The following is a 26,974-nucleotide window of genomic DNA, read 5'->3' on the forward strand; positions in this document are numbered from 1 at the left end:
GGAGCCCTCCAATACGGCACCTCTTTCTTCCTTTCTTTCATTCCTTCCTTCATCCCTTCCCTTACGGCGCGGTTCAAGTGTCCAACGATATATGAGACAGGTACTGCGTCATTTTCTTTCCCCCCAAAAAACAATTATTAATTTCCTCCTTGCCTTCTTCTTTCTCCTCGCGCATGCGCACAATACAAGATCTCGCGTCGGCGAATATCAGGTGTTTGAAGTTTGGTTGCAACTAGCGCCACTTTTCACACACGTCTCCACCCTTTTTTTTTTCTTTTGAATCTTTTTTATATCCGCCTTTTTATTTTCAACTGCGTTCTGTTTGGGTCCTTTCATGTGGCTTTACATTTCCTGTCAGGTCGACTTTGTTTTCCGAACTCCACTTTCGATTTTCGTAGCAGTCGTGGGACTACTGACGACGGTACTTTTGGGTTTCCTTAATTACCCTTTGATGATGCAGTCTGTATTACATGGCCAAGCTGCCAGTTTTATTTCCAAACATACCTGGAGTGTCCCTGTGATTCATTCTAAAATGCACAATTTCTTGGCATTGCATGTGTACATCTCAACGTGCAGATTTCAACTGCATAAGACTCGGCACTGTTGCGTTTTCATTACCTTCCTTCCAATGCAGTTCATTACGAGACCAAGTCCGAGCCTTCCTTTCCGAGCCGCGACTTCAATGTGGTCTTGATCATCACTCCAACATTGCCATCTCTGTGACTCCACGTTTATCTTAGCATCCCCCATTTGAACTGCTTGAGACTTTGAACATTACAAGCATATTTACTGGCAATAAATTGAGTTGCAAGTGGATGTCACACCCATGCACGCTACCACATGCGCATGGACTTGCATAAATCCATTGTAACTTGTAATGGTCACCTTGAACTGCAGACATGCAATTAAACAATTACAAAAAAACTGAAGACTGCTTTATTCACAAATAACATCAGCACAAAAGTTGTGTCACTGCCCAAAAAAGTGAAGGTGCAATTTCAGAATGTGCATTTCACATGGCACGAGTACCGTACCCTGGCTTGTTTCTTTAACCCACATGATGCTTTGTGACAGCCAAACATGCTTTGCATAGTCTTGGTACTTGAAAGCGTTCTCAAATGACAGAACCAGTGAATGTGTTCACAAGGAAAGACATCTGAGGCCAACGCGTGCTGTCAGTTCTTGGCCTTCACAGCACCCAGTGATTGGACCACACGGACAATCTCCTTGGTCCACAACTGCACTTGCACACTAGCCAAATCCCAACCTTGAAGTGCATAGATTTGCACTGACCGCCAGTGCTGGTTTACCACGTCTTGGAAATGCGGCCATGTGAGAGGATATTTATGCTTGTAAAACGAGTGGGCAACCAGCGCACTGAACATGGATGCAGCCAGGACAAGCAGCCCAAAGAGCAATGTGAGCAGTATGGAGCAGCACCCTGGAAAGACACAAATGACAAATGACAACAGCGACATGTGTTGCCTCAGCATAGCTTTCAAGCAATATGCAGGCTTCATAGCACCCCTTCACACAGACCATGTGGACCAGTTTAAACTATTTAGGTTCTTTAAAGTGTTCTCTGCCATTCTCAGAGAGAAATTGATGTGCTACTCAATAATGTAAGCTGAGGAGTTACAACGTAGGTCACCTTGTGCACTCAGCCAGGGCTAATACTTTTGAATCAGTCCATTATCATTATTAGCCACAAGAGACTGCCATCAATAGGGTGTAGAGCATCCTATGAAACTTGGGAGCCATCAAGGAAGTATTGTTATGAAAGTAATTACAGTAGACTCAACAAGGCGCACGCGAAATTGCATAAAAGAGAGCTGCTCGGCCACATTTTACACCACTGTGGCTCATCATAATTAGAGTACACCACCTGGTAGCGCTAAAAAATTTTTTAAATGCTAGATTTCTAAGTGCACTTAAGCTTAAACAAGGCACTTATGTTGCACTTAGAATTTTGAGATTCTTCTGTATTACCTATAAAAGAAACCTTTACAATAGCAGTATCTCGTAAATAGGATTGCTGTTTGGTGTTTTGCTTTATGCTCATGACTTCCTACATCACTCAGTGAGAAACTGAAAGGTCTGCTAACTAATATCAACTACTTGTTAAGAAATATATATTTCCACCGGGACAGAACATATCCTCCAATGCAAAAGGGAGGATTGTTGGGCCAGTTGGTTCATGATTCAAGATTGAAAGCATCGATATGTGACGGTAGTTTTCAGTCTTGAATCCTCCAATGGCATGACACTTGCCTCCCTATAACACAGCTCTTTCAATGTTCAGCTCTACTTGACCGGGGTGCCCTCTACATCAATATCAAGTACACTCAGGCATTTTTCAAAAATTCATTTACCAGACATACTAGCTACTGCACAACAGTTTAGATGCTGCATTGGTAAAGTAAAAGTCTGGGCCAGATGGTAGTCCATTTCTAAAATACAATGCACACAAGTCCTTCCATAGTCTTGCATCCTAGTTCTCTGATCTCATGATCTGCATTGTTGAAAAAAACCAAGTGGCAGCACCTGCGTGTTTATCACCTTAGGTTCCAACGATGCCGAGAGGCAGCGCTTACCTAGACTGAAGAGCCACTTCCCTGCGCAAAATTTTTGTCTATGCAGCTAAAGTCACTGGAAAAGGTTTTCAAAGTACCGCATTTGTTTTTATGGCCACCGATGGCTAACAGAAGAATGAGCACCAACTATACAGCAGTAAATTCCGCTGTAGCGACAGCTTCCCGATGCTTATTTTCTGTCCTGTAGAATGCACATTGATACACAAGGTGCTGCTCATATGAGTTACAAAAAAATTACGGTCGATTTGCATAGTTAATCAAATACGAAGAAGGTGCGCTAGCACTGCTTACCCCCGCTATACTTTTCTATGCATTTTTACACTTCGTTATGCTTTGGTATTAAAGGTTCTCATGCACACGATGCGATGGAGCCAAGGTCTAGGGAGTACCACGCATACATGTCTGCTATTCATGAAGGCTGAGGGGTGAATGACACGAGAGGAGAGAGGCCAAAGTTGAGGGCGCTTGTACAACACTGCCCGGTGACCGCCGCGACGGCTGCAGCTGCGATGCGCGCCACTCTATCATTGGCTGCAGCTGTGCCGCCACCTTCTCTTTTGCACTTCAAGTTCACGGGAGAGAGAGCAGCCTTGGACAGGCATCGGCGAAATCAGTTATTGCGGCTAGAAGTGCTACGTACTAAAATTCTTTCCTCATTTCCTCCTGAACATAACTGTATGATGCAGTGAAGTTTACTTCAGCAAGGCGGAAATTTGGGCGAGTTGGTAAGTGTTCATTTTCGCTCTCAGCGCAACACGAACGGGACACAAGACGAAGGACTGGCACAAACAGGCGCTGACTATCAACTGGTTTTTTATTGAAGAACGAAAAGCATATAAATATGAACAGTGAACTACTTATCAATCAACAAAAGTTATCTGGAAGGCACGTGGGAGGTTAGATAGCTCAATTCCCTCTCGGATAACGTTATGGAAGGGCTGCTGATACATTTTGCGCCGAACAGGCAGTTTGCCTAGAAGTCTAGTCGACGTTCTGAAAACTTTTAAGGAAAGCGGACGTGGGCTGGAGTTCACAACTGAGGTTCCCAGCAACAAAGAACTGCAGTTTTTGGATTTGGCACTGTGTGGGGGGGGAAAACACTTGTGTTGGTGGTATCGCCCGAGGACTGCCAAACCATTGTTAAACTTCCGGTCTGGCCATTCTAAGCTCACAAAGGAGGGCATTGCCGCATCTTGCCTGCAATCAGCTCTCAGGAAATCTTGCCATGAAAGGACGCGAGAGAGCATTTTGGCGCAAACAGGCAGGTTACGTGTGAACGGGTACCCAGATCAACTCATTTCCAGGGCAGCGGAGAAACTTCTTAGGCAGCTCAAGAATGGGGCTCGGCCGAAAGAAGCCAAAAAGAAAAAGCCGGCTGTGGTCCCGTATGCACACTGCTTGTCACATGGGCTGAAAATAGTTGCGGGTAGATACGACGTTGATGTCGTCTTTTCTGCACCTAAAAAACTTAGCGCAATGTGCAAACAGGTGAATCAGAGGCACTACGGCAAGAGCAAGAGGGATGCTTGTCAAGTGCGTCATGTGTCGCCATCTATACCTTGCGAGGTAGGGGTGGGTATACCAGGTCCCCTTCTCTTGCGGTGCCATGTACAGCCGCGGTCAAAAATACGCGGCCCACGGCTCCGGCGCAAGGAGCGGTTGCGGTGCCGCACCGCGGCGCTGCTACCTGCGTTGGGCGCTTAGTGCGAGGGTGCACAGAGTGACGACAAAGCTTCGTCCTCACTCTCCCCTGAGTACGCCACACGGCTGATAAATGTGAAGTGCTGCGTTCAGCTGTTTCGCGGCTGACGGTCAGTACGAAAGAGGGCTCTGCAATGCGTGCCGCATGTGACTTTCAGCGCCTACTCGAATATCTGTCTTCCCTATGCACAGACCGGCTACGGCAGGCGCGCGTTCTGCAGTTCGACTAAGCGCATCTGCCTGCGAAGCGTCCGAGTTCGGTTCGCATTCCATACTTACGCGCGTCTTGCGTCCGTATACGCCGCGCTCCAGTGCCCGGCGCTTGGTCGGGTACACCCTAACTAGTATCTGGAGCTCGTTCCTTTAAAATCGATAATTTAAAGCTAAAAAAATCTAAGCACGCTCCTGCTGCAACAAAATTACGAGTAACACACTACCAGAAACAAAACAGGGCTTCAATGAGTTCACAGGCCGGGGTCCTGACGCGACAATAACTTGTTCTGCCCTATTTCTTGAGCACCGTAATGCCCGTGCACCAAGGCTCACCACGAATGGGCGCGCGGGGCATACGAGAGCGAAGCAGTATCGAGGCGGTAACGGCGAACCGCGCGCACTCCCCTTCATTACGACTGGCAAACGACGCAAAGCGGAGACGCGCCCCTTCATACTGACCGTCAGCCCCGAAACAGCTGAACGCCGCACTTGACATTCATCAGCCGTGTGGCATGCTCAGGGGAGAGTGAGGGTGAAGCTTTGTCGTCACTCTGTACACCGTCGCAGCGAGCGCCCGACGGAGGTAGCAGCGCCGCGGTGCGGCCCCGCAGCCGCTCCTTGCAACGGAGCCGTGGGCCGCGTATTTTTGACCGCGGCTGTACATTGGCCAGACTGGCAGGTGCGTTAACAAACGCTTGATGGAGCATGAAAATACCAGAAAAAATGACCCCCTGTCTCACACAGGCTCCCACAGCAGGCAATGCCAATGCAGGCATGAAAAGGATCATGCAGAAAGGAGAGCTAAAGGGGACACCCTTGCCCAGGCGTCTTTCCAGTGCAAAAAATGTTAATGTGTTCCCGATTACAAGAACACGCGCATCTTGTTCCGACATAACAATAAATTAACACGCGAAGTTATGGAAGCTTTTTATATTTACCACAACGGCGCAAAATGTATCAGCAGCCCTTCCATAACGTTATCCGAGAGGGAATTGAGCTATCTAACCTCCCACGTGCCTTCCAGATAACTTTTGTTGATTGATAAGTAGTTCACTGTTCGTATTTATATGCTTTTCGTTCAATAAAAAACCAGTTGATAGTCAGCGCCTGTTTGTGCTAGTCCTTCGTGTTGTGTCCCGTTCGTGTTGCGCTGAGAGCGAAAATGAAGTTTACTTCAATTATGCAAGTCTTCAAGTTTACTACTGCAAAGCTATACTGATTTAACAAGGTCGACCAGGGGGTCAGTTGGTCAGACATTTCCAAGTTGAGAATGTAGAGACAAAACAGAGAAAAGGCAATGACAAGAGTAGTGCCGTCCTGTCCTCAATTTTTCTATGTGTTGTTTTAGCGCTGCACTTCCTGTTCAAGGGCATAGAGGGGGCTTGACATTTCGGTTTTTATTTTTTGAAAATTGGACGGATTTTTTACACTGGTTACTTCAAAATGGAGTTCTCAGTTTTTTTTTTTTTTTTTCAGTTAACATTATATTGTATGGATAACCTACCATTTTTTTTTGCAGTGCTATAACATGGTATTCCTGTGCAGTCAGCAGTCATTTAGAGATAGTCTTGGGCATTTTCTCAGCAGAAGCAGCTGATTTACCAATAATTAAAGCACAAATAGTTTTACTTAGAGCATGCATGTAGGAAGAAATGATATCGCCATTAAAAAAAAAGCAAGTTCAATGACTTAAGTGTCAGATGAAAACGCAAGTGGAAGTTTACTCCTAAAAACTGGGTTATCACGTTATTATTGGGTTGCTGAGCTGGAATGAGCAAGAAGGGCGGGGCATTACGTAGTCTGCATGTTGACAGCATCGAGAAAATTGCCGCTGAACCCTCGCAGTAGCCAGAACATGACACTTCTCGTAATGCATGCATAGTTCTGCTCCTTACAAGCAGTAGAAAAACCTAATCGGCTAAAAAGCTGCCCTAAGCGTGTGATTACAATGAATAATTGGCACTATGCAAGCTGACGCCTGGCGATGAGACTGAGCCTCCCGCTATGCAGAGGCATGTGGTGCAAAAATGTCTCAAAACGCGCTACTGTCTCAAAACATGCAATGCATCAAAACGTGCTGTGGTATCACTGTCTCACCATGCCACTGGATTCTGTACTTTGCTACCTTTTTCTTGAGACTGAGTGAAACTCCTACTCAATAGCCAGCTGCCGCAGCGGTGGCTCAGTGGTTATGGCGCTCGGCTGCTGACCCGAAAGATGCGGGTTCGAACCCGGCCGCAGCAGTCGAGTTTCGATGGAGGCGAAATTCTAGAGGCCCGTGTACTGTGCGATGTGAGTGCACGTTAAAGAACCCAAGGTGGTCAAAATTTCCGGAGCCCTTCACTACTACGACGTCCCTCATAGCCTAAGTCGCTTTGGGACGTTAAACTCCCACAAACCTTAAACCATCAATAGCCAGCTAGCCAAGGCATGCATTACAAATGTACTGACTTTTTTCTGTCAAAACCAAATTTTAAAAATTAATTCCGTGTACTCTTATCATTTTTTTTTTCTATTTAAACTGAGGAGTCCAACACCTAGGCATACAGCACCCCAAACATGCTTAAAGTGCTGGGAACATTATGTGGCGGCAGCCACGTTCCTCCCAACTTCAGAACTATGGAAAGAAGAAATGCAGCACCCTGAAAAAACTTCCACGAACTTTACATAAGCAGCCAGCACACACAGTCCCTCTACCTTTCAGGCTGCTTTCTCTGGTGCTGCCAACCCCACAATGCCATTTCAGCATTGCATGCTCACATAAAAAAAAAAAGTGAGCATTCATACACACCTCCCCTTTTGCCTTGGCGAGATGCCGACCGAGTACCAGCTTTTCCATCTGAAATGTGAAAAAACGGTGTCAGGGAAGCTGTTTCACAAAGGCACATAAACAGAAAACATGGCAGCTGGCAACACTAGGCAACAAGCACATGCAGTTACTCAACAGGATTTCCCATAACTACTCACTTTCCTAAAATGTGCTGAAACCTCAGCAACACTGCAGCAACTTAAAGGCACCTGCTACAATTGCAAACTCAACCCGCAACTCAGCGTCAGTACTATTATCCAAAGGTTGTTGCCAAACACCAGCAAGTAAAAATAAGAAACTAGAAGTATGTTTTGAGCTATGGGTTTAAAGGCACAGAAAATGTGGCTGATTAGTGTATTCTAAACAAATCTGGTTAAACTGAATAAGAGGTAGTCGCAAGCCATGAAGTCCACTTCATAAGTCATCACCCTTTTTGACAGTTAAGTCATCGACCTTTCTGACGGTTTCCATATGCTGATTAATGGCAGAAGAGCTTCAGAATGGAAAGTGGAGCGCTTTTTTCCCTCTTTGCTTTTATGGATGCAAAAAAATAAAATGAAAGCTACCTCATGCAGCATTGTTTTGCCTTTGCAGTGTGTTGGTATCAAGAGAGACATCTCCAAACCCCAGCCTGCAGAGCTCTGCAGGATGGCCACAGCCACCAGAGCAACACACAGACCCCGTTAGTCTGCAGCCATGACGACTACTTTAGTAACTTTTTACAGTTTTTTCCTTGCTCCATGCAATCTGACCTCCGCCTTTGCTGTTTTGCATTTACCTATTCGTGTCATCCTAGGCCAAGTATTGTGAAGTCACAAAAACTAAAGCTTTATAGCAGAGCTTGTCTTAACATGGGTTTTGTGAACTGGAGCATCGTTCGTGCGCTCCTATAAAATTGGAAGCCTAGAGACCTTCTCAGGAATTGTGAAAGATGCATCACAAGAATTCATTTGCAATAAAGCTCGCACACAGAGTACAAATTCAACGAAACTGATCCTAACATAATGAGTAAAACTGACAAAGAGAGCTCCATCAATACCTTATAGGATACACAACAGCTTCATGCAGTTCTCTTGAACTAAATTCACATGATGCTTCAGTCTGCTCATTCTGCAATGTGTTTTATATTTGTTATTTGAGGCATTACTTTCCAGCAGATGATGTGGCCTGTGTAATGAAAACAGCAGCAGTATTGTCACCAAAACAGAGAAATGTGGCTTCCATGCCTTGTTGCAGTTTTCTCCTCTGGCAAATGATGCAGAGGTTCAAATAATATGCTGCTGCTAACGTACAGTACTAGACTTCACTAGATTTCTTCTTTTATATTTCTACAAGGAAACTGCCCATCTTACTGTTCTTTCTTTCAAATAGCTTTGTTTCTCCAATGCACTGCCCATGCACATGTGTATTTCCATCCTCTGACTCCATCAACGAAATTTTCAGGAACAATCAAAATACTTCCAAGACTTCCGTTTAAATTTGATGTGAGAGCAGAGGGAATCAAAATGTTCCAGACTGTACTTGGGTGCAATGAAGCTTCAAAAGGAAATTATTTAACTGCAATCAAATGGGGCACATGTTGAACTATATGTAATGGGAAAGAAATTCAGATCTGAATAAATTCCAGACCTGAAACGATTTTTTTGTGGTTATGTTAGGTTCCTGCACAACACATATGAGTGGTTTGGAATAAAGCGTATGGACTATACATCCAATTTTACTGATTGGAAAAATGAACAGCTGATCAAACTTTAAGCACAGCCCAGCAAAGCACTACATACACAATTCACTAATTTTGTACTTCATGACCCTCAGTAAACATACATAAAAAAATCCCATCTCCCATGTGTTCAGACTACCAGCTGTCAGAATCTTTCCTGCCATAATATGTAACTACACATAGCAAAAAGGCTAAGGGCAAAGTGGAAGACTTGATGCACACTCATCTTAATTATCTGAATATCTTATCAAATCTTGAATATTTTGCAGCCACCAACATTGCAGCTGCCTGGCTAAAAAAGATAAAGAGGGAGGAGCTAAAGTAGAAGCAGGAGGAGTGGTGATACAAAAGCTCACGAAAAGCCTTTCCATTTATGTACAGCACTCTTCCTACATCTTTCCATGTCAGTATACCTTTGCACATGCACATCAAATTTCTCAGTCTGTGTTTCAAAGCAGCACTTACTACCTCGATGGAAAGAAACGCGACCAACCCGGCACCAACACGCCCCGCTGCTGTAATTCATTTTCGCCGCGCTTTTACTTGGGTGGTACGAAAAAAACGTTAGAGTCGTCCTAGAATGTATCATGGACGAGTCTAGGGTCTTTTTGCTATCGCCGAAGTAAAAGCGTGGTAAAAAAAAAATTGAAACAGCGGAGCGTGTTGGCGCCGGGTTGTTCGAGTTTTTTTCCATCGAGGTAGTACATTTTATAAGAAAAATACAGCGCGAACAAAGACGACGGACAAAGAAGTGGTGCACAACACAAGCGCTGTCTCGCAACTAAAATTTTATTCAGGAGGAAAACACATATAAAAGCGACCGAAAAAAATGGCGAAGTCAGCAATCGCATGAGGCAATCAACACAAGGAACAAACTCAAAAACTGAAAAGATAGCACGGGGGGGCCCTTTTTTCCATGACCAGTTTTCCAGTTTTTGAGTTTGTTCCTTGTGTTGATTGCCTCATGTGATTGCTGACTTTGCTGTTTTTTCGGTCGCTTTTATATGTGTTTTCCTCCTGAATAAAATTTTAGTTGCGAGACAGCGCTTGTGTTGTGCTCCTCTTCTTCGTCCGTCGTCTCTGTTCACGCTGTATTTTTTCTGTAAAATGAACGTAACCCAACTTTCTATCCTACTACAGCGAGGCAGTACATAAGCCTGGTGCTTCATTTTCTAACATATTTCCTTACCATTTTTCTTCTGCTTGAATTTTTCTTGCGTTCCCTCCATCTCTTTTATCAGCTGCTGCTGCTGCCTCAGCTGCTGCTCTTTTCTCTGTCGCTGTTCCGCTTTCTTCTTCTCGCGCTCAGCCTTTTTCTCCTGCCTCTGGCGCTCTGCCTCCTTTTCTTCCTCGGCCTTTCGCAGAGCCTCTTTCTCTGCAAATGCACAAGTTCCTCATCAATTACCTCAGCTTTTCTTGAGCAGAGCTGTCTGAATTGATATTTTTCAGTCAATACAAAGCACCTGAGGGAATACATTACACTCAAAACAAGCGCACATTAGTGATGTTCCACGCTGTAACCAAAAGTTTCCTTAATCAGACCCCAAATTCCCTACTTCTGGTACTTTTTCCCTGCAGTAGTTTAGAAACACTAGCAATTTGAAAAAAATGAAGAGAAAATTTCTACTCTTAAAAATTCCTTAAAGAAGAGAACATTGACCTCACACATAGTTTCTCCTCATAGTGTAATGGAAACAGGTGGGACTTTCTTCTGCCGTTGGCACCAATTAGGCATAAAATAAGCAGTTGAAACTATTGAAATGAATTGAACAGTTCCCAAATAAGTCGAGACCTTTTGCAAACTATTGATGCAGTTATTGGCAATAAGACTTGGGGACTTACAAGCAGTGAACTGTAGTGCAGCTGTGGTGAGTTGTAAATGACATGCTAAAGCCCCGAAATTAACTGGGCAAGTTCTGAAAAAAGCGAAAATTTCAGTTCAAGCTCACCTCTCTGTGCCTTTAGTCTTTTTTGTTTCTCTCGCTCCAGATCTGATTCCTGAGCCTGAAGGTACTCAACAATCTTTAAGAAACAATGAGAACATTACACATAAGCAAAGCAAGCAGATGATAGCCAAACGGGCGAGTTGGTGGTACATATTGGTGGCAAACAGCGCAACGACGCGGACAGAGTGGAAGAAAATATAGGACAAGTGCTTGTCCTGTATTTTCTTCCACTCTGTCCGCGTCGTTGCGCTGTTTGCCACCAACAAGCAGATGACTAGAGCCCACATCAAATGCAGGATAGTGGAAAACATTACAAGCCAGTCCTTCAAGAAAAATACAGCATGCAGACTTTTATTTAGGCCAATCATGCCATCATAATTATTTGCAGTCACTGCAACTTCACTGGGCCAGTGGCTTATTTAAAAAAAAAAAACATTTTCTTTGGTACGCCTTCTATCACTGCGACTCGCCATAACTAATGAAGCACACTAAATGTTAACCAGCACAAACATATCTCCATCTTCACATTTGGTCCAGTGCTTCATTTTTTTTCATGAACATTGATATTGCACAACTTCTAGCGACTGCGGCCCATAACGTGCATTATGGCTACAGTGCACTGCGCCTGGGTCCGCCGAATAGACCACACATCTCGGGAACTCCAGAAGGAAACGATGAACATGCACAAAGTATATTTCTACAAGAGAGAGAGAGAGATGAGAAAGGGAGAGAGAGAAAGTGGAGCGCAGTCTGCACAGGCAAACGAGCACGATACTCGCGGTTCCCCGAGTGGTGAGCTGCCCAAAGGTGCCACCGGGATCGAGCACCCTGCCATATAACGTCAGATGGGCGTGACGCATCAGACGAATGTGGGCGTGGCGATTGCCGCGTGCCTGCAGCGACCGAGCACAACAAAATGTGCGCAGCGGTGACCCAGCGGAGAGCGCGGCCTCTTACCTTCTTGGCGCACTGCTGGCACTGTTTCTCGTCGAGGCAGTCGCCGGCGATCGCCTTCAGCTTGGGCTCGAGCGGGTTCCCTTTCAGGTCGAGCCAGCGCAAGGACTTCATGCGGCACATACTCAGCGGCAGCGTGGTCAAGTTGTTGGCGTAAAGGTCAAGTTTCTGCAGATTGTTGAGCCGGCCGAAGTTGGCGGGCAGTTCTCGCAGCTGGTTCTTGCTCAGGTCGAGCTCCTTAAGGTGCGCCAGGGCACAGAATGCATCCTGCGCCGGAGGATTATTAGGTGCAGCTCACTTTTCGCGATTATGCAAATGATAGTGAACCGTTGCCCAGAGGCCCTCCGACGTCCCTTGAGTGAACGGAATATACTCACCGGCAGCACTGCGATCTTGTTGCATGATAAGTCTAGCCTCACGGCTTTTGGCAGTTCCGCCTGAAGCAAATTGACAAAAAAGAGAAAAGTATCGATCGTGTCAGGGAGTTGCGCCGCAGACCTGCGCCCTCAGTAAACACAGATCTGTGCCGAGCGAATCGTTTTACCGAAGGCGGCACGGAAATAGCGGTACTCGCTGTTCAAATGCACAAACCGACATGAGGTTAACGACTTACGAGTTCCTTCACAGGCGGCTCGGTAAGCTCGTTGAGGCTCAGGTCTAGGCTGTTACCGTCAAGTCTACTCTTCAAAGAGCCTTTGGCCATTGTTGATACGGGGGCGATTTTTACCTTGCGGTCACACGAACGAAATTAGGCTGGCGAAGACGCCGCCGGGATTTTGGTCCTACTCGCGAAAGCAGACACGTTAGATACAGCACATCGCGGGCGCCTTCCAACGCAGCCGAAAACGACCGTGCTGCCACTATCGGCCGCTTCGCAAACTGCTGCGATCAAGAAAATCATCCACAGTGCAAGCAGCGCGCCGGAGTTCGACATTTATTTTTCTTTTCACATTACACCGAGTAAAGTGAAGAGGCCAAGAGCTTTGCCGTCAGTACAGCGGTAGCAAGGCAATGCATGTTTAATACCCCACGGTATTTTGCAAATAGTCAAAGCAGGAGCGAGGTCCAGCAAAATATTGCTATCACACTTCCTGCTTCCTCGTGTGCGAGGGCAGTGAGAAAAATAAGTTATGCCTTGAACTGCGACTCCAGTGGCTAACACAACAAATATCACAAAGTGCACACAATGCCCACTAAACATTCAGGTTCAGACATCATTCAGTACTTGGAGAGACCACAACTTTAACTTTGCATTCAAAAGCTCGCGCCATACAAGTGCATGAATACATACAAAGAAAATAGACGTGCTAGGGTCAACAACTACACCAAACTCGGGGTGACCTTGCCAATTACAAAGCACGAGAAGGTGCTGATGTCATTCTGAGCCTCTGATGCTGCACAAATTCATATCTACATGCATGAACACAAACATGTGGCCTTTATAACAATATCTGAAATCATACAGATGGCATGCACTATCACAAACAAAATTAAAAGAACTACTGACCAGGTTAGTACACTAGTATTCGCGTTGCAAGCCACACAGAAAACTGCAATGAATACAGAAATTATGTACACTATAGAAAAAAGAAAATTCAGCACAAAATTTCAGATGCAAACTGCACTTCATGTGCCAATATTTCGAATAAAGCCAAGTAAAAATATATTGGCACAAAATGATACATGCACTCAAGACACTCGTATACGCACTTAGCAAGCACCCAACATCACTCTGTGCTGTGTGAAGTGTGTTCCGCTTTGTGCCAGAATCGTTTTCCCAAGCACAACCAACTAGCTCAAGTCTTTCCAACAAGTATTTGAGGACTGAACATGACCTTTCTTTGGGGAAAGCAATCAAACAGTAGAAATTTGCACTGTTTGAAACCAAAACTACACATGACAAGCATGGTCACCAGTTCATAGTTCACAAGCGGCATTAAAGTGACAAATACCCAAAATTTTTAACAAACTCTTCCAATCAACTTGTCTGTGTTGAAACAATTTTATAAACTTGACTCGTTAATACCAAAATAAAATGAGTCAGTAGGCCAGCACTTTCCAGTGTTCTGACAAGTTTAGATAAGGCTGCAGCTATATTTCAGAATACAAAGTTACAATGCAACCAGAAGGCAACTCCATGTGCTTTTAAACACACGAGTTAATAATTGCAGCATATTTTTCCCCGCCCTTAGTTCTCCCTTAGTTACACTGCAGTTTCCTAAATACTGATTAAAATAGTTCTAACAGCAAAAATAAAAATAAAAAAATGGAAGGCAGTGGTTCGCATGATGTAGCTGTGACATAGAGCCACTGCTGGCAGAGCTCATATGCATGCATTCAACAGCTAACCAAGCATTTGAAAATGGCTGTTCATAAATTGCCTGAAACATGTGAAGAGCATGCTGTTTTTTCTATTGGCAAGCATGATGGAGGCATCAACAATGAGGCTATGTTTTTGACATAGCTGTCACCCAAACTGAGGCCATCACTTCAACATCCATTTTCAAATAAACAAAATGACACATAGTAGCCCAATTTCGCATTAATGATCAAGAGGGGGAAGACAATGTACTTAAAAGCTTAACATAAAATAAAAACTAAAAATAGGCAAAGAGAAAAGCAAAAGAATAACAGCTGTTTTTGAGTTTGCACTTAAAGGCCACACAAAGCATCATCAACCACCTTGCCCGATTTGCAAAATGCACAAAGTGGTTAAGCATTAGTTCGAGATGACTACCTCAGAAGACATAGCTGTTGTTTCCCGATGCATTTCAGGGAGTACAGAACATTTCCTCCTGGCCAACTAACGCCTTTGCATACGCTGTAAAAAAAGTTCAGAGAAGGCACGAGCAATGTCACACTGCAAGCGTTCGTTACTTCACTCCAAATATAAAAAAAGATAATAAAAGGAGGCTGCAAGGGAGTTACCAATATCAGCTTATATGATATCTAGGAGTGTTTACTGTTGGGTACTTAGTGCTGCAGTCTTTCAAAGCATGTGTAAATGCACATAAATATACAGGAGAAAAAACTAGCAGCAGTTTAACTATGTTACAGTGAATGGTCGAGCAACAGCTGTTCTTGCTAGTCTATCATGCGAATAATGTTAAACGACATGCTTTCAATTCCCTTTAAATGTCAAGGCTTCTCAAATGCAAAACCAATGGAATGACTAAGGTCAAATTAGGCTGGATATGGTTTGGTCGAAATTGAAGGTCAAATTTCGGAAAGGGTAGGCCAAATTTTGGGGGTGACCCAGGTCTACTTTGGAGATTACCATTGTGATGCCTATAGTCAAATTAGTCTGGACATCGATTTTGGTCCAAATCATTGAAGGCCAAATTTCACAAGGTGGGATGGGCAAACAACCCAAGTCTAATTTGCAGACACCATCGCATTGGCCATAGTCAAAGTATGCTTCAGCATCTGACTTAAGGCTGTTGCTATGAAACTGCGAAGTCCAAAGGTCACTTCACTGCCATATATGCACACCGGACTGAAACTCGCTATGCATTGAGTACAGCTATCGCTGTAAAAAATAGCAGCATGGCTAGACGTGGAATATTATGCAGTAGTACTAATTATGGTGGGCATTTAAGGTCCTTATGTGCTGTGAATATGGAAGCATCCTTTGACGTAAAGGCATTTATCCAGAAGGCATTTACCATGAAGGCCTTCACCTTAAAGGACTTTACCGCAAAGGGCTCTGACCTAAAGGCCTTTACCCTGAAGGCATTTGCCTTGGAAGGCATTCACCCAAGTGTACCCTTCACCCAGGTGAAAGCCTGCCAGGTGTACATACCTATCATACCTGATCCACAACCCGGTGGGCATGTGGACCACCTGCCACAAAGCAGGCTTCAGGGATGTACGTAGGTATGCCCGAAATTTGATAAAGGCGCCTAGTACTGCTACCGCAAGAAAGTAACATTTGTTAAGGCATGTATAGCATCACAATAGCACTGATGGCATCTATTCTCTCTCTGTCCTTGTGTGTTTGCTCTTGCCCAAGCTCTAAAAAAAAATGATGCCATTAGTGGTACACTTTCAGGCACTGCTCCACAGCTCTAAAACCTTGTCTTCCACACTACACGACTGCAGCTTGTTCTTTGCACTGCACATGTTGGTAGTTCGAACGCTCCTTTCTCCTGAGGCTGGCAGCATGCATGCGCACCTGTCCAGCACTCGCAGCACAAGTTAATTCAACGTTTCTTTTTTTCTTGGCACAGTGCTTTTGCATACTATGAAATCACCTTCAAGCTTTTCATGTTGCTGATCTGACGATGTTAAAGCACATGAGGCTTGTTTTCTCTCTTTGATTTTGAGGTTGATCATTTCTTTTTGCACCTTCTGAGACAGTATGCATTAAAACACCAAGGGCCAACTTCATGAAAAGCACACAATGAAAGTTGAACACAGAAAGAAAACCAGCACACCACTCTGCTTCTTAATGCACAAATTAATTCATAGGAATGAGTGGGGCACCTGCACAACAGTTCGAACCAATGCCCCTTGTTTGAGGAAGTCACATTCTTGAGGAAGTGATGACAGCTCAGAGAACAAAAAAAGTGCAGCCGCGTTACGCAACTGCTGTGCACACTGTTGTACACGCCACGCGGCAGCTTGGCTGCCAGGCCTTGAGGGTAGTGGGCACTGCACCCACGGCATATCTGTCTGCAGGCTTTCCAGGCCGGTGGTGACATTAGGACAGGCGTTGATACAATCATTCCTTGCTCGACAGCAGCGAGAAGACAGTGAGGCAGCAGAGGCAGGCTGCCAACAAACCAAGCGACAGCAGACCCGCAGTGACCAGGCCAAACGCAAACAGGTACAGAGTCCTGTCGCAGAATTCTGGGCTTTCACTGTTCGTGTAGTCTGGAGGGTAGGCACGGTACACCCACACACAGCCTGGAAAACGCACAAGAAATGAAGAGTCTTTGAGACACAACTGTAGCGAGGCAGCTGACCACATTCTTTTCACTCTGGGCATGTCTATGTAATGTTTCCCAAAGACTTTATAAGTACCGTATTCACATGATTGTAAGCTGACCTATTTTTTAAATTTGAAAATCCGAAGTGAGGAGGGTCAAGTTCCGATTGAAACCAAAGCTTGGCACCATAAATAAAGGCAACAAACGAGCTATCAGGGATGCTACAGCGTGGTTGCGTTCCAATTGAAACCAAAGCTTGGCACCATAAATAAAGGCAACAAAGGAGCTATCAGGGATGCTACAGAGTGGATGCAATTTTATGTTTGCCCTATGGCTCTACCCCATAGCATTCGGCTACTCTGCGTACTTGCTCAGAAGAATTTTTCATTATTTTTTAACTTGTATGTGCGCACTTGGCGTTCATGGGGGTGTTGATAGTTGATGGAAGGGCCGCTGTTCCAATTGCGGCGGCACCGCCACTCGGAATGGCAGCACTTTTGGGGAATGTCAGCAGCTAATGGAAGAGCCGATACTGTTCACGCATAGCTTCTTTTTGGGTCTCTTCATGAGCTCTGTATGACGCATTCAAATTGACTGCCGGCAGCATTTTACCAGCTTTTAATATAGTGCTTCGTTAGTTGTCATTTGTGCTCCAGGGCCGGTCAGCGTTCGTCGCTCGTTCACAGCTACATTCAAGATGGCTGTCATTCTCTACGCCGAAGAAACGAACAACTACGCGTCGGGCCGCAACTTCGACGTTTCGGAATGGATGAGGTAGGAGTGGAAGCTGTAGCGAGGCAAAATTTTCAGCTGTTCCATGCGATGTCGTGGTACGGTAGCTTGTGAAGTGCAGAATTTCTCAAGATGATAGTCTGCAGTGGTTGTTTGCGATGTGGAACAGTTTGCTGTGCGACAACATTAGAATGACATGCTCTGGGACTGCAGCAGCAATGATGATGGCAGCACTAGTGAGTACAATGGCGCATGAGTGGACGAGTAGTCCAGTGACTAATACATTTTAATTTAGAAATAACGTAAAAACCCACTTATAATACGGACCTGCATATAATGCGAGGTGTAATTTGGGGATAGCAAAAACGGAAAAAAGTTTTCTTAAAGATGTTCCGAAAGTAGCGGAAGCCGAACACCCTCCGATTATCTGTGTACGCTGGCATGCCGGAGGGTGCGAGCAGCAGGTACAGAGGCGCAGCGCTCACGTCCACTCGCATCCTACGCCACGGGTATGCGCAGACGGTTCCGGCATACACACTGGCATGCACACTTCAGAAATGTCCGTCGGAGCTTTGGTGATCGTCATCGCTGGGTGTACCGGTGCCGTCAAGTGCGTTAGATATCCCGTATTTCCTGAAATATGTGGGTTTCTCAGTAGGCACAGGCCACTACCCACCGCGGGTTCGAGCTTCGCGCGAGCCAAGGGCCCCGATCAGCCGTCACCACACGCACCCTGGGGCACCGCTGCGGCGGCGTTCAACCTCTGAAGAGAGGAGAGCGGCTCGCCGCAAGAAACAGGCCTCCAAGTTCACAAAGGAGACGTTTATTGACGCCGTCCTCCAGCGGTACATACACACACTCAACAGTCACCCCGTCCCGGGGCGCGCTCAGAGCAAGGCTCCGGTGCGCGCTCGGGGCAACAAGAGAAATGCGCGCCGCTAGCACGCCGCTGCAGGAGATTGTCCCCGCGCCTGCGCGGCATCCCGCGTCGCTCTCTTTCCCTTTCTCCCGCCTCGGGCGGCGGAGAGACGGCTGGTGGCTAATCGCTGTCATTCGGCCGCAGCTCCGCCCCCGGCTTCCCAAGGGCCTTTGCCATTGGTGACTTTTGGCGGGAATTCGGGACCCGTTTGGGGTGGTCGCGCGACCACCCCAAACGGGTCCCGAATTCCCGCCAAAAGTCACCAATGGCAAAGGCCCTTGGGAAGCCGGGGGCGGAGCTGCGGCCGAATGACAGCGATTAGCCACCAGCCGTCTCTCCGCCGCCCGAGGCGGGAGAAAGGGAAAGAGAGCGACGCGGGATGCCGCGCAGACGCCACGGCGGGAATCTAGCAGGCTTCCCACAAATAACAACAGACAAGCTCCTCGGGAATGCTGGCCCAAGCGTCCGCAATCCAAATGCACAGCGTGGTTGGAGAGGCCGGCGTCCGGCGGCAATAACTGCAGGCTCTTCCTACCTCATACAGGTAATGCAGCAGCGCTTGACACAGTGCCAATGCTTTTAAAAGCTATGATTACTTCGTTTTTAAAAGCAGTTGAGTGCTGCTTTCGCGATCCGGATGTCATGCGAGGTGTGAGAGTCCTGGGCGTCGTGTTATCAGGTTAGCGTAGTGAAGTAGTGTCAAAATCAAAGCTGCCGACCCATGCCACCGCTAGATAGCGCCTTCGCTCGCTGAAAGCGTGATGGTGATGGCGCTCAGACTTTTGGCAGAATGGGTTTATGCACCAGCTCCGCTCAGCGAGCAAGCGGGAGCACTTCTGCGCATGCGCGAAACGCTGAGACAGTAGTGCGCGAGCGGAACGGCCTCTCGGTGCTGCTTCTGGTAGAGCCAAGTGAAGCACGGAGCAGTGCGACAAGCAGCCCTCGCAAAACCTGTTGATCTCGCTCGGATTTTGACCGAAAATTGTATGGATCCGCATATAATGTGAGGTGTTTATTTGACCTGCTAAAATTTCGGAAAAAAACGCGTATTATATGTGGGTCTTTACGTTATGCCCACGGGCACTGCAGTTTTTTTTTTTCCCTGACATGAGATATGGAGGGGGCAAACTTACAATCATGTAAATACGGCAGGATGTAGCAGCGAACAGTAAAAATGCTTGCATTAGGTTTTTGAAAGACTATTATTTGGGCACATCAGTCACATTTTCCAGGTGCTTTGTTACTATGGTAAGGCATGCAATGATAAAAATGCTTGAACTAGAGTTTTCCAGAGAGTTTCTTTGGAAAATGTGCCTGTTCCATCAAGTGCAACTGCAGTTACTAGAAACTCACTTTGTAATCAGCTGACACTGGTGCTGAGAACACAGCTCCTCACCGTTTCCTCTCAGGACATCACACTCTGGATACCACTGGCCCAAGTTAGCCCAATCGGCTGATCTACACTTTGTGGTTTTCAAGATGCAGAAAACTGACATTGCAACTAGACCAGGCAAGCTATCTCCATGAATCTTTGCTCTAAACTGAAGTTATGCACATAAACTTGAAAACTTGAGCTAGTTCACAGTACATTGTAAAACACTACACGGTCAGGCACACCCAAAAAGCCCAGGGCTTGTTCATGGGCAAGTCTGTATCGGGCATGAAACAAGCCATGTCAAGCTTGAAACACTTACCAGCAACATACCAGGCGAAAAGGAAGCAGTTGACCAGTGTGCTCCATGTGCGTTCCTCAGCACGCTGTTCTTCATTAGCATTGCGGCCTGCCTCTCCACTGCTATCAGGGCGCCGGCACTTGCCACAAACATCTAGCAGAGTCCTTAGCACACCAAACACTCCACCCATCACCAGAAAAATTGGGATATATTTCTCTGCTGGGCAGTCATTGATGTATATTGTACCTGAAACACACAAAAATGAAAAGAATAAAATTAACTGTGAGCTATACCACGGTGGTGACAGTTCACTTTATGATACAAGTCAGTCTCTATGCAAACTGCCAGCTACCTGCACTTTAACAGTTCTTTCAAATAAAAACACACTTAGGTTATAACCTTATTAGCAAGTAGTTTCCTAGTGACATAAAACAATCTGCAAAGATGGGCTAAAGGTTTCAGATGGATGCTTGTAAAGGCAGTGATGCACGCACGTGCATGTGTGCGTGCACATGTGAAGGAAGCCACAGTCTTGGTATCAATGACTGTTGGCTTCCTTCACATGTATGCCACAACAAACCCCTCACTTCCTTACCCTTGTCTGTTATATATATTCCCTGACCACCGCCTAATATACAGCGGGAGAAACCAATGCCAGCTGCATGGCTGAAAGTCAGTCCACAGGTAAACTTAAGTATAAAAATGATGTACAGTGCACTCAAATTTTGCAATGACATACACACGTACCTTTCAGCATTTAACTTTTCTCAAGCGTTTTGTGGAAAAAATATGGAGGTTTGTTGCAGTTATATGCAAACTGCAGCAGCGGCATTACCTTGCTCATAATTTTCACTAGTTTAGGTTCAAAAGGCAAACTGCAGCAGCGGCATTACCTTGCTCATAATTTTCACTAGTTTAGGTTCAAAAGGCAAACTGCAGCAGCGGCATTACCTTGCTCATAATTTTCACTAGTTTAGGTTCAAAAGGCAAACTGCAGCAGCGGCATTACCTTGCTCATAATTTTCACTAGTTTAGGTGCAAAAGGAGTTAGATTGCTGAAGTGTGCTCTGTAATATTATGGTCGTGACTGTACAAGTAGAACAAAAAGCTTATGGAATACACATCGGATACTTACTAGAGTGGCTGCCCAAAAAGAAATAAGCAGAGACAAGACATTTTTGTTCAGCACACTAAAACCAAAAAAATTCATGCTGCTTCAATTTACACATTAAATGCGGCAATGATTTTCGAGGTGCTAATCCCTGTGCGTCGTGGGCTAATATTTTCTTGAGTGTGCAGTGACCCACCAGTGAGCCTCCAGCGAAGTCAACTTATTGGAACAGACAACAGATGGCAATAGCAACCTGTCATGCGTGTTTTTCACAGAATCTTTGAAAAATCTTAGCACAGCAGGAATGCACGACGTGACCCACCGCTGACCCACGTCCCAGTGAATGTGTTAACAAGCGTAGCAAGAGGATGTTTAGTTAAAGTAATAAACAATGAAGTACTTACCTATAACTATCATACTGACAGGAATGATGAATGTGACTCCAATCAAAATTGTGCACCCAACTGGAAGGCAAGATGCATAAATGTCACAATGCCACAATCTGAGGCGTACATATGCAACTTGTGCTACTCTACTGACATGTATACCTCAAATTTGAAACAAATTGCCCATGCAGAATCTTGATAATTTGAACTTTGTTAGTTCAAAATCCCAGATAATGCAAAGAATTTCTGCGGTTTCATAATTTCTAACGTAAATATTGCTGAATATTTAGAACCGGTGGCCTGCACCAGCCCAGGTAAATTGAAGATCTGGGGTGCTATGCGAGAATGCCTGATCCTGATCCTGGCTTGGGCAGGGCATGTAATTCGAAGGCAAGATAACTGCTGGTCCTTAAGGGTAACGGAGTGGATTTCAAGAGAAAGCAAGCGTAGCACAGGGCGGCAGAAGGTTACGTGGGCGGATGAGATTAAGAAGTTCGCAGGCAAAGGGTGGATGCAGCTGGCAAAAGACACGGCTAATTGGAGAGACATGGGAGAGGCCTTTGCCCTGCAATGGGTGTATTCAGGCTGATGATGACGATTTTGATATCTAAAGGAGGAGTCAACTTAGCTCTACCCATCACGTAAATGAAGTCTGCATTAAAGATGCAATATCAATTATAATAAGGTACGTACTTGTGCCAAGAAGACAGGACACAACAAAGAAATACATACGGCATGTACAGAGCTCGTACACGTGTGCCGTACGTGTTTCTTCATTGTGTCCTGTCTTCTTAGTGCAAGTACAAACCTTATTAGAAATCAACCAACTTGCCCAAACAAAAGTATTAATTGAAAATCAATTAGTATGTTGTACTGACTTCATGACCTGTTGCCTAGGCTCATGAGGCAGTTATATTGTTCTCTTATTCAATTGGATGAATTTTTTTTTTTTTTTGGCCAGCAAGGGATAAGAGTTGGGGGGTCAAGTTATACGTGGCAATTTACGGAAATCACAAAGTTTATCCAATAAAGGTTACTGAAACAAAATTTTCTGCCTGGGCCCTTTTTTTTTTTGCTGTGCTTGATTAATTCGAAAACCGGTTAGTTCAAGTACATTTCACGGTCCCAATAATTTCGTATTATAAGGTTTTGCTGTATGTCATTATTTTCAAAAAAAAGCTGGTCAGGTGTCATATATGATAGTATTATTCATAGAAACAAGCTGCTCAAGTTTCAAATATGCCATTACGTGAAAGCATTATACAGCTCATCGGCAAAAGCAGATGTCCAGAAAGAATGGCGTCCCAGAACCCACGTGACCAGGCAAAGAAAAATAACATTTCTTCCGAAGATATGGGAAACTGGACTTGGGACTCTCAGATTGTAAGGCAAGCACACAACCCATAGGCCACAAAACCGCATTGCTTCTTGGTGGACAAAGGTGAACCTGGTATATTCATTGTCTTACAACCGTATGCTAATGAGTCAAGAGGAAAAACTTTTGTTAATGTATTAAAAGAGAAAAAGGAAATAAAAATGTTTTCACATTCAAAGCATGCAAGTTAGTCTTAAGTGCCTCCCCCAATCTTTATTCTCAGATACTTCCTGAAACAACTCACTGCAAGCAGCTATGCCATATGACTGATGCATGACAGAGGAACCCCAACACATATATCTGTGAATAAAAAAGAAACCATGAGATGACACTCAACCGAAGATAACTCACGGGTGCCCAGTATGAGAACTGCAACATTTAGCAAAAAGTTGAGCACACCACTCGACGTCTTGTGCACTTCTCGAACTTTGCCAAAGAGCGACTGGTATGATGGAGGAGGTGCTGTAAAAGGACATGGGGCAGCAGCGATTAGATATTTTTTTTATTACCTGAACCAAAAATTCCACTTTGATCGCAGAATGGCAAAAAAGATAGGAGAGGAAACAATACAATAACTGCACGATATCCTTGCCTAAAAAGTCATATTTTTTTTTTCTATTTGGCTGACAAGGAGCCCACAATAAAATGTAGCAACAAAAATGAAGATGGCACTGGGCTTGCCTGTTTGAATAAGTTTGCCCAGGTAGGATGCTAGCCAGCCAAAAATGTGATTTCAGCAACAGTTTTACAGTAGAAATTGTACAGACTTTACAGGCATAAAAAGCGCATCACTTTCTGGAAATATGGGATAGTGTCGGCATGCAAAGAGTACCTGTGTTAGGCACTAAAGACACCTCAAGGCCTTATTTCAACACTTTACGAAGAAGCCCTCTGGCATACTTTTTATTCCATATGCATCATGATCCAAGACAACAATCTTTGGCCAAAGTAATCTGCTTGGGTGCACTATTGCAGAGCATGCATCAGCATTTTTAAATTTCTCACATGTTTCGTAGAAAAGACAACAGTTCGTTGGGTTCATGCGTGAGTGCAACAGCAGCATGCGCTAACATATGCATAAAAGTCCTTCATAATTTTCATTGGCTAAGCCGTGGCAAAAGTTTTATCACCAGAGGATGCTCCGTAATATTACGGCCAGGACTGTACATGGCATGCTTGTCATAGCACACAAAAATGTTTTTCTGGTCAGCGTCGGTGTCTGGAATTCTGCTGATGAATGCAATACCATAAAATTGTTGGCACTTTGATGGAGGTGGAATGAAAGCGTGTACAGCGAACATCTCAAGTGGTAGTAAATCTGAAAACGTCCACTAATACACAATCTCTCAAAATACCAGGAAGCTTGGGTCCTATTTTGGAAGCTAAAATAGGACCGGTTTGACTGCGTCTATTGGGCTTGACTTTCGTGCTCATCGCACAAAACATTAAAAGTTGCATCACAATCTCCAGACATGTGCCTGTGCTATGGGTTGCGTTCAAAAAACATTCAGCGGAAACGCTGTAACGTCTTTGACAACAACGCCGCATGCAGATCGGCTGAACATATGTGACGGCGTTGATCAGAACGCGCGCGAGTTTTAGTTGCGGACCGTGCATGCTTAGTTTCAGCCATCCTCCAAAGGGCACCGTACCGTTCGGATCTGTGATGTCGTCGTAAGACGGAGGCAAGTCATCTTCCGCCGGGCTGCGGAACGGCGTCGGAGAGGGGCTGTCACTGTATGGCGGTAAAGTCATAGCGAATTCCTGCACAGAGCGAGCAGTGTAGTTAGCTTGTTTTCACGCCGCCAACTGGGAGAAACGCGCGCTGTTGCGTTTACTCTTATCTCAAGGGTATAGCAGGGAAAACACTGCGCTGACTGCAAGGTGATGACGAGGAACACACGAAGCACACAACTGCACGATTGGTATCAAATTTCGCACGGCTGACCAGTGTGACACCGATTTCATCGCCACAGGTTCATCCAGGTACTGGAGTGGTGCGATGAAACATAGCCGCGGTACAGAGCTGATCCGGAGCTTCACAAGTTAGACACACAAAAACCTTGCACAAGAAAAAAAACAAAACATGCAGCCAAGGCAATGGGCGTACCACTTGGAGCGGTTCAGTTTAGCAAGGCAGGCCTTCTGGGTCAATGCGTAAATATCAAGGCAGCGAATTCAAGGCTTTGAGACTACGTTACGTGTGCTTAAGGTGAACACATAGCTGTTTAAACAGGCCGAATTTCGTAATAAAGCTCACAGTTTCGCTGCACAGACGATGGGTATCTCCAGACGCCATCCTTGTTTACCATGACGTCATCTGGTTTTCGCCTTTTGCAAACACCATAAATATAAATACCTTAGCGTACATTTTTTCTTTTATATTTGTTATAATCTTCTCGCAAAAAATTGTTTCCCATAAAATCTGTTTTTTAGCACTTCAACTTGGCGCTGCTGCCCTTAAACCGGATATATTAATCGGAAAAAGCAGACGCCAATTTGTAGTGAGTGCAAGGTAGATGTTGGTGAGTGGAGAAATCACGAGAAATGTGCATTATATCATTGTATCTAGTTGGTATCGAGTGCAACGTGTATGCCATGATGCGGACTTTGCGTGCGTATTTTATATCAGCAGTTTTACTCGTTTTACAATGAAGGCGGATAAAGTCAGTTGTTATAAGAGATTTTGAAGGCCGGACGTAGTACGTTTCGGGAGGTGTGGAAAAGCACAGATCTTTAATGGTCATCTTGACTAGCTGTGTGAGCAGCGACATTTTCAACATGTGTGAAATTTGCCGTACCACTGAATGGCATCCCTGGTAAAACATGTGCAAAACGACAGCACCGCCGCTGCACATCTTTGGCGAGTTCCGGCCAGAGCATCACCGACAGCTCTTCGACAAAAGCGCAGCTGTTGTAGCTTGCTGAGGCAGCTGCGTCTGCTTTCCGAGCCAAGTGCCGCACATGCTGCATACCTGTAGTGGGTAGTAGTTGCAGTTATCATTTTTGGAAGTGCGCCTAATCGCCGTGCTTGTGGCAGTGACCATTCTGCTTGTCCCTGGGTGTGCACGTCGCTTGGGCAGAATGAATAACCCTGCGTTCATTTCAAGACGAGTGGTTCAGTCGTGCGCAGTTTTTGACAATCTTCGTCTGCTTTCCGGGTGCAGCAGCGGAAACTTGACGCACGTGAACAAGCAAGGTGGTGCAGAGATGGTTGATGTTGCGGGAAAACCTGATTCTGTGCGAATAGCGACTGCATCTGGGCGCGTACTGCTCGGAAAACACGTCTACGACCTGGTAAAAACCAATAACATGAAGAAAGGCGATGTCCTGACCGTAGCTCAGCTTGCCGGCATTGGTGCGGCCAAGCTCACGTCCCAGCTGATTCCACTCTGTCACCCAGTGGCTCTGACTAAAGTGGACGTCAAGTTGACACTTTTGGAAAGCACATACGAAGTGCTGATTGAAAGTTACGCCAAGTGCACGGGAAAAACTGGCGTTGAGATGGAAGCGCTGAGCGCTGCGACCGTCGCGGCCTTAACTGTCTACGATATGTGCAAAGCAGTCAGCCGAGACTTGAAAATCACCGACATTCAGCTGACCTCAAAGACTGGCGGAACAAGAGGAGACTTCCATCGTGCATAATTGATTTCACGGAGAACCCCTCATACCAGGATAACTCGAAAACGCCCTACAGTCCAAGATGCCAAGGTTTCATTACAACAAGAGTATTCTTGTATTGAAGCGAAAATAGTTTAACAGTTGCCCAATAAACGCCGAAAGTGGTTTCTTTTTGAAGGACTTTTTAACTCTGATTTCTGGTTCAATAGGCTTGTTGCATTACTGACAGCCAAGCTTTCTACTGCTAAAGCTGTGCCCCCCTCCTAGAATCTGTCTGTTGAGGTGAAAC

At 45.3% G+C, this 26,974-nt stretch overlaps 3 protein-coding genes across 4 annotated transcripts; 1 reads left to right on the plus strand and 2 right to left on the minus strand.

Moving 5' to 3' along the window:
- Positions 1 to 913: 913 nt before the first annotated feature.
- Positions 914 to 12,784, minus strand: LOC144128985 (uncharacterized). Its single transcript, XM_077662836.1, has 7 exons — positions 12,551 to 12,784; positions 12,315 to 12,374; positions 11,941 to 12,204; positions 10,987 to 11,059; positions 10,227 to 10,412; positions 7,300 to 7,347; positions 914 to 1,441 (listed from the first exon to the last, which is right to left on the minus strand). The coding sequence occupies exons 1-7, from the start codon at positions 12,638 to 12,640 to the stop codon at positions 1,176 to 1,178; spliced, it is 987 nt and encodes a 328-aa protein (XP_077518962.1). The 5' UTR covers positions 12,641 to 12,784; the 3' UTR covers positions 914 to 1,175.
- Positions 12,785 to 12,855: 71 nt separating this feature from the next.
- On the minus strand, positions 12,856 to 25,424 carry LOC144128986 (transmembrane protein 272-like). 2 transcript variants are annotated; one of them, XM_077662837.1, is made up of 6 exons: positions 25,325 to 25,424; positions 24,717 to 24,828; positions 23,416 to 23,526; positions 21,708 to 21,767; positions 20,214 to 20,438; positions 12,856 to 16,845 (listed from the first exon to the last, which is right to left on the minus strand). In XM_077662837.1, exons 1-6 carry the CDS (start codon positions 25,361 to 25,363, stop codon positions 16,661 to 16,663), a joined length of 732 nt encoding a protein of 243 aa, XP_077518963.1. In that variant the 5' UTR covers positions 25,364 to 25,424; the 3' UTR covers positions 12,856 to 16,660. The 2 variants fall into 2 exon arrangements, with proteins under 2 accessions (XP_077518963.1, XP_077518964.1); XM_077662838.1 differs by having other exon boundaries at positions 25,175 to 25,382.
- Positions 25,425 to 26,274: 850 nt separating this feature from the next.
- LOC144129955 (uncharacterized) lies at positions 26,275 to 26,709 on the plus strand. The gene has a single exon (XM_077664008.1). The coding sequence runs from the start codon at positions 26,275 to 26,277 to the stop codon at positions 26,707 to 26,709; it is 435 nt and encodes a 144-aa protein (XP_077520134.1).
- Positions 26,710 to 26,974: the final 265 nt, after the last annotated feature.

This window comes from Amblyomma americanum, chromosome 4, assembly GCF_052857255.1.
Source record: "Amblyomma americanum isolate KBUSLIRL-KWMA chromosome 4, ASM5285725v1, whole genome shotgun sequence".
Lineage (NCBI taxonomy): Eukaryota > Metazoa > Arthropoda > Arachnida > Ixodida > Ixodidae > Amblyomma > Amblyomma americanum.